Source organism: Mytilus galloprovincialis, chromosome 13, assembly GCF_965363235.1.
Source record: "Mytilus galloprovincialis chromosome 13, xbMytGall1.hap1.1, whole genome shotgun sequence".
NCBI classification, from domain to species: Eukaryota; Metazoa; Mollusca; class Bivalvia; order Mytilida; family Mytilidae; genus Mytilus; species Mytilus galloprovincialis.
The window spans coordinates 25,161,879-25,169,678 of NC_134850.1; the positions used below are offsets into that span (position 1 = coordinate 25,161,879).

Consider the following 7,800-nt stretch of genomic DNA (forward strand, 5'->3'; position numbering starts at 1 on the left):
GGATACAAGAAAAAATGCAGTGATTTTAAAAGAAATTACCCCAAAAACAAGCTTTGAAGCTACAAATGTTGGAAGCACTCAATGAATTTCAAAACTTTTAATTACGGGCAGGTTTGCTGATGCCAAATAAAATAATGTGTGTGTTTCCTATTACATCTTTGAAAGAAATAGGGTAGGTACATGTAGGTAGTGATTCTAGTAGGGAAATCCTTACTTTTAAAAACAGTGCTTATTGAAAAATGGCAAAACAAACTTTAAGGTATATGTAGGCTATTTTTAAGCTTAAATATAGGGAAGTAGAAAACACACATATTTTTTATTTGGCCTTACACATACATTGTATTTGTCAATTACAGTCATATATTTCCCAACAAAAGACCAATACATATAAAACGAAACAAAAATGATAGAAGGCACTTAGCACATTGACATATAATATATCAGGCGCGGATCCAGATGGGGGTTCTGGGGGTTGGAACCCCCCCTTTTTTTTGGACGATCAATGCATTTGAATGGGGACATATAGTTGGAACCCGCCCCCCACTTTGTCCTGGGTTAGGAACCCCCCTTTTTAAAAGGGCTGGATCCGCCCCTGCATATTATTATCTATGATGAGTTTATTATATGTAAAAAATCATAGCAGTTTTAAAATGACACAAAAAAAACAAAAACGATGACTAGGTCAATATTTTGAAGAAATAAAAAAAATACTTAATAGCCATAGGAGGTCAAATTTGTTTATCAAAGAAAAAATGAACAAGTTGTAGATAAATGAACTCGATCTTTTTGTCTGTTTATGATTATTTCATATTCTGATTACATGAATATCTTGACTGACTTGAAATTTCCCATCTGTCAGACCTGTTTTCTTTCCCTTAAGTAAAATTCCGAATATTTTAATCTGGATTTTACCAGGGCGTTTTTTTTTTATTGTATTTACTTCCGATAGAAATTTTTCCTTTGTTTATATTGGCCTTGTAAAATTTGTTTATCTTTTTTAAAAACATTTTGCAGGAATATGTAAGCCATGTAGAACTTCTCACCCTCATGTGATTTCTACAAGGAGTCAAATGTACCGGACAACTTCATGTGGGGATGATACAGAATCAATAGAACTTGCAAATTTAGGTATGATATATATAAGTTGTTGTCTACTCTATATAATTTCTGTTATCCAGTGAACATAGTGAATCTGTAAATTTATGAAAAGCTTTAAGAAAAGCTTATGGTCTACGTCATAATTTCTGTTATCCAGTGTATCTGTAAATTTATGCAATCCTACGTAAATCTTACATTCGAAATTGAAGTCAACTCGAAGTTCAAATCTAAAAGTACAAAGTGCAAAGCTGCGTTATCATCTATCTTTTCTGGTTCTTGCATCCGTCTGTCAGTTTGTCCGTCTGTCCCGGATCAGTTTGAATTATTTAGTCAAGGAATTTTATTATGAAGTAAAAGTCACACTAACTTGAAACCTAGTCATGCTAGTACACACGTCCCTATAGCTAATGATAAGATTTTTAATCATAATTTAAAGTTCGGACTAGAAGTTATATGTATTAACTCTACAATAAATTTGAACATTTAGATTAAATTTTGGCCACGCTTTGCTAATGCAGCTTTCACTTATTTTTTTTTATTTCTGCAGCATGATACTTTTATTTTATGAATTGTTTTGGTGTTTTTTAAGAAACTTTTTTATAATTCACTTTCTTCATGAATAATTTTAATGCCAGTCTTTTTCTTGATTTTTAATTTTAAATTTAATTTTTAAATGTGTTGGGAACCCCCCTTTTTAAAATGACTGGATCCGCCCCTGATTAATATTTATTGCAGAAATAACTGGTAAAATACCCAACAAAATAAAATATTCATATACATGTATTTATTTTTCAGCTTATTTTTTTCCAACTCAAAGTACTGCCACGTTGAGCAGCCATGAAGAATGGGAACCTGAAATGTCTTGCTTAGAGAAAGTCAATGCTGTCATCAAACTTGTTTCTGATGGCTCTTTTCCACTATTGAGGTAATGTTATTTTTTGAAAATTTTTTGGTCGTACATTGGTATCACGTCGTCATAGTCGTTGTCTTCTGAAGACATTTGGTTTTCACATTCTAACTTTAGTAAAAGAAAATAAAAATCTATGAAAAGAAAGGTTGGGATTGATTTTGGGTGTTTTGGTCCCAACAGTTTAGAAATTAGGGGCCAAAAAGGGCCCAAATAAGCAGTTTTCTTTGTTTTCGCACAATAACTTTAGTATAAGTAAACAGAAATCTATAGAATTTAATACAAGGTCTATGACTACAAAAGGAAGGTTGGGATTGATTTTGGGAGTTTTAGTCCCAACAGTTTAGGAATTAGGGGCCAAAAACATTTCCAAAAGAAGCATTTTTCTTGTTTTTTGCACAATAAATTTAGTGTAAGTATATAGAAATCTATGAAATTTTAACACAAGGTTTATGACCACAAAAGGAAGGTTTGGATTGATTTTGGGAGTTTTGGTCCCAATGAATTAGGGGTCAAAAGGGTCAACTATTTAATCGCAATCCAAATTCAGAGCTGTATCAAGCTTAAATGTTGTGTCCATACTTGCCCCAACTGTTCAGGGTTCTCCCTCTGCAGTCGTATAAAGCTGCGCCTTGCGGAGCATCTGGTTTTACATGACTGCACAAAAATGTATTTGTAATTTTATATTGCTATCAGTCTATCATGTTAGTGTCATTGTCAGTAGACATTTGGTTTCTAGACAATAACTTTAGTATTTATAAATGAGTCTCTATGAAATTTTACCAAGAGGTTCAGTACCACAAAATTAGGCTTGAGATTGATTTTGTGGGTTATTGTCCCAACTGTGTATAAATAAGGTGTCAAAAATTGTCTGAAAACAAAACTCAGTATGCGCATCAGCACAGTATTGCACAACAGCAAGAAATCTTCAATTGAAAATAAAACGGTACAAATCTTTTTACCAATTTCAATGGGCATTAATTAATTTAAAATGCAAAAGATTAATATAGCAACCCTATTTAGATTTATGGCCCCTGACCTGACAATGTTAACTGTTCCTGCAGTTTTTGTCGATATTATACATGTATGCTTGAAAATAACAGAAGAATGATGTTTAAAAACAATTTTTTAAACTTTGTAGCTTAGTTCATCATCCAAGATGGCTGCTTATTTTAACTTAGGACCCTATAGGAATTACATACAAATGTCTCCTTTTAGAGAACCACTGAATGGATTGAAACAAAACATGGCATGAATGTTCCTTATGGGGTGCTGACTAAGTATTGTTTATTTTTATCCGATCCATCATCCAATATGGCTGCCAGCAGGGGACTTAGTTTAACATATAGGACCCTATAGGAAATACATGCAAATTTCTTCTTTTAGAAAACCACTAAATGGAATGAAACCAAACATGGTATGATTGATCCTTATGAGATGATGACCAAGTGTTGTTACTTTGTAACTTGATTCATCATCCAAGATGGCTGCCAGCAGGGGACTTAATTTAACTTAGGACCCTATAGGAAATACATACAAATGTCTTCTTTTAGAAAACCACTTTATCGATTGAAACAAAACATGACATGAGTGAATTTGAAAATGGGACCAAAACTTAAGAATCTACATACACAGTTAGATTCGGCATATCAAGGAACCCCAATTATTCAATTTTTTATGAAATCAAACAAAGTTCAATTTTGGACCCTTTGAGCCCCTTATTCCTAAACTGTTGGGACCAAAACTCCCAAAATCAAACCCAACCTTCCTTTTATGGTCATAAACCTTGTGTTTAAATTTCATAGATTTCTATTTACTTATACTAAAGTTATGGTGCAAAAACCAAGAATAATGCTTATTTGGGCCCCTTTTTGGCCCCTAATTCCTAAACTGTTGGGACCTCAACTCCAAAAAAAAAATCCCAATCTTCCTTTTGTGGTCATAAACCTTGTGTTTAGATTTCATTGATTTCTATTTACTTATACTAAAGTTATTGTGCGAAAACCAAGAATAATGCTTATTTGGGCCCTTTTTTGGCCCCTAATTCCTAAAATATTGGGACCAAAACTCCCAAAATCAATCCCAACCTTCCTTTTGTAGTCATAAACCTTGTGTTAAAATTTCATAGATTTCTATTCACTTTTACCAAAGTTAGAGTGCGAAAACTAAAAGTATTCGGACGACGACGCAGACGACGACACCAACGTGATACCAATATACCACCAAAAATTTTTTAATTTTTGCGGTCGTATAAAAACCAAGTACAAATGTAAATAATTGTTTTTTTTAAAAATATCAAATATACAATTGGCAAGGCTGATGGTAAATTGAAAGGCCCAAGTAAAAAATTGTATAAAAACAAAATATAGTTATGACAACTTTGAGGCAAATTTTTTGCCCTAGGTGCACTGTCTTCTCCTTTTCTAGAAACATTCTCAAGTTTAACATGGTATTACACTGTCATGCCTGTTATTTTTTACCCTTGAAATAAATTCACAAAAAAAAAAAAAAATTTTAAAGAAAAAAAAACCTGAGTCCCCTAATTTTTGAATGGATGTAAAAGGAAGCACAGAAACTTTTTCTTTTTGTCGAAGAACACACTAATGAATTCATATTGGATAAGAAGTGTACAATGTTATAACTTTAAAATTACTACAACTTAAGTTTGTATTATTAATATTTTTTTACTTGACTATATTGTAGATACTGGAAATGCCAAAAGTTACTAGAAAAGGAAAGAGTAAAATAAGACCAAGAAAGAGCCTTAAGAGGAAGCACAGTGAAACGAATAATGAAAAGGTTTTCATTTTTTTTTCTTAATTTTATGATGTACAATATGAATAAATGAATAAGAAGATGTGGTATGAATGCCAATGAGACAACTCTCCATTTAATACACAATGTAGGTGAAGTAAGCTAGGAGTTTTACCAAATCAGCTGTAAAGGGCCCCAAAATGGCCAGTAAAAAACTTTTCAAGCCAGAAAAACAACAACCTTATTATAACGTATACAAAATATAAATGAAAACTACACCAACACACGAAAACAACAGACTGAATTAGAAAAGGTTTATATAAAATGCAGCAAATTTGTATGTTTTAAGTTCATCTCCCTTTTGGACTCCTCAAATGTACATTTTACATGAATGTTGAACTAAGTAATAATATATAAGCTTTAAAAGTCCAAAGCTTGCTCAAAGATCCTTAAACTTACTAAGTTAAATTTTACATGTTTAAAACTGAGTTATGTAAAATTGACTTTCTTATCTGTTATCACCTATATTAATTTTAGATAACAACATTGGAAATATGTGTTTATGATTAGTATATTTTTACAGGAAAGAAATGAAACAGGAGATGCTGAAGACAATATAGAGGAAATAAATGAGCAGAACACAGAGGAAAATGCTGCTAGTCATGACCAGATGAATGAGGTAACAGATACATACAATGTATATTCTTTTATTGTTAAAATCACTATCCTTTCATCTTGCAAAAGAAATTAAGGATGGACCAATCTTTCTAGACTTTGACAATATTGTTCATAGATATAAGAAGATGTGATGTGAGTGCCAATGAGACAACTCTCCATCCAAATAACAATTTAAAAAGTAAACCATTATAGGTCAATGTACGGCCTTCAACATGAAGCCTTGGCTCACACCGAACAACAAGTTATAAAGGGCCCCAAAATTACTAGTGTAAAACCATTCAAACGGGAAAACCAAAGGTCTAATGTTTGTTTAGGTTTTGTTAATGTCCTGTGTTGTTAGTGTCTTTATACCCCCAAAAAACCAAGTTTTTAGGGATATATATAGGAATCACCCTGTCGTCCCTCCATCCGTCTGTCCATCATGTCTCATAAGTGCAACTCTTCCTTAATATTGATGAAACTTCAAACAGTTGTAGTACACAACCAAAGGATGTGGAAAAAGGAAAATATTTCTGGATGGAACTATTTCAAGGGAGATAATTGAATTTACATGTACTTAGTTAAATATACATCTAGCAATAAATGACAACAAGTCTTGTTAGCGCAACTACTCCTAAAAAGGTTAATACTGATGAAACTTTACCCAGTTGTTGTACACAACCTGTAGATATGCACGAAGGAGGATATTTCTGGTCTGATTTTTTTCAAGGGAGATGATTGAAATTACTTAATTTTTAATACCCACAAATTCGTTCACAGTATACATGTATGCATGATATAGTGATTCAATTCTGCTGTTTTTCACTTCTTTTATACAAATGTAATTTTTCTTTTGCAGACTGATGACTATACTTGTGGTGAATGTGGTCTAACATTTGTTAGTCTACATGAATATAACATTCACCAGGACATTGGAAATCATAATATCAGGCACGCTGATCGAGTAAAAACTTTTTGGAGTAGTAAATGCACTAATATAAAAGAGTCAATGACAAGTGTTTTTTCAAAAGCAACTGATGATCAGACACCACAGACTAAAACACAATGTTCACTACATTCAGGATGGTCATTGAAAGGAAGAAGAATGAATAAGAGATTTAGCATAGCTGTAAAAGACTATTTACTTAATTTATTTATGAAAGGTGAACAAACTGGCCGAAAATATACTCCAACAGAGGCTTCCAAAAAAATAAGAGCAGTCAGGGATGAAAATGGGAATAGGCTATTTCACCAGAAGAATGGCTGAGCTCACAACAAGTACAGGGTTTATTTTCCAGATTTGTCAATCAATCTGGAAAAATTCATAAAGAGGAATCTGATGATGAATTAAATGATGCTATTATAGAAATTACTCGTCAGGAAAATGAACTTGAACTAATTCATTCCATTTGTCAATGATTTTTCTTTTATGCTGGAACTAAAATATGTATTGCAATGTTTTGACCAACCTATTGTGATATTCCTTTAGATTTATATTTTGTATCTGCTTCATAATTTTTATCTAGCCATCATAGTACAAGATTAAAAAGTAGGGATGAAGTGTAAATATTCATGACACAAAATTCTAATATATATATTTATGTATTTGCATGAATCATAGCAATGCATCAGGGTTTTAGCTGAGGTGCTACCAGACTATTGGGGATGGCGGATAGGCTAAAGGTGTTAAAAATTGTTTTCAAGAAAATAACTCAAAAAGTTTATATCCCTGTCAAACCCTAAGAAATTCTGTTTCTTATGAAGTAAGCAAGCAATGATAGTTAGGGTAAATTTCGTCAAAAGGTCACAGGCACAAAAAATGAAATTACAAGTGGGTTTCAGGCTATAAATCTCAAAAACTTTACATTTTATCAAAAGAAACTTGATGATATGGTTAAAATGTCTAGTATGTAAGAATTGTTATAATTTACACTTACTTTGCTTGTTAAAGGTCAAGGTTTCAATTACTAAACATGATAAAAATATTTCAGAAATTAGTTTTTGAATGGAAGTTTGCTTGTGCACTATGGTACCATTTAGACTTTTATTGCTGTAAATTGAGAGACAAGAAACATGGAATAAATACTTGCACCTGACTGCAAGTTTAAGGAGGTCATGGTTAAATTCTTAGTTTATAGATTTGTAGTGCATGTACATACAATAATCATTGCTAAAGAAAATAGAATTTGTTGCGATTGGTCTTAGAAATGGGTATGCATGTGAAGTTCACCGATACTTTCCTTGCCTATTTTATTCTGTAATTTTTGCAATATTGTGTTTTTTTCAACTTATCTTGAACCTTGTTTAAATATAAGATTGATCTATGGAATAAAAATAAATCTTTGCCATCACTATTTGCTTATTTGTGAGTTTGTGTGTAATTT

The 7,800-nt window shown here is 32.1% G+C and overlaps 1 protein-coding gene across 1 annotated transcript; it reads left to right on the forward strand.

Moving 5' to 3' along the window:
• Positions 1–814: 814 nt before the first annotated feature.
• On the forward strand, positions 815–6,683 carry LOC143057440 (uncharacterized). The gene is made up of 4 exons (XM_076230746.1): positions 815–1,128; positions 4,709–4,804; positions 5,343–5,438; positions 6,276–6,683. The coding sequence occupies exons 2-4, from the start codon at positions 4,718–4,720 to the stop codon at positions 6,681–6,683; spliced, it is 591 nt and encodes a 196-aa protein (XP_076086861.1). The 5' UTR covers positions 815–1,128; positions 4,709–4,717.
• The last annotated feature ends 1,117 nt before the right edge of the window (positions 6,684–7,800 follow it).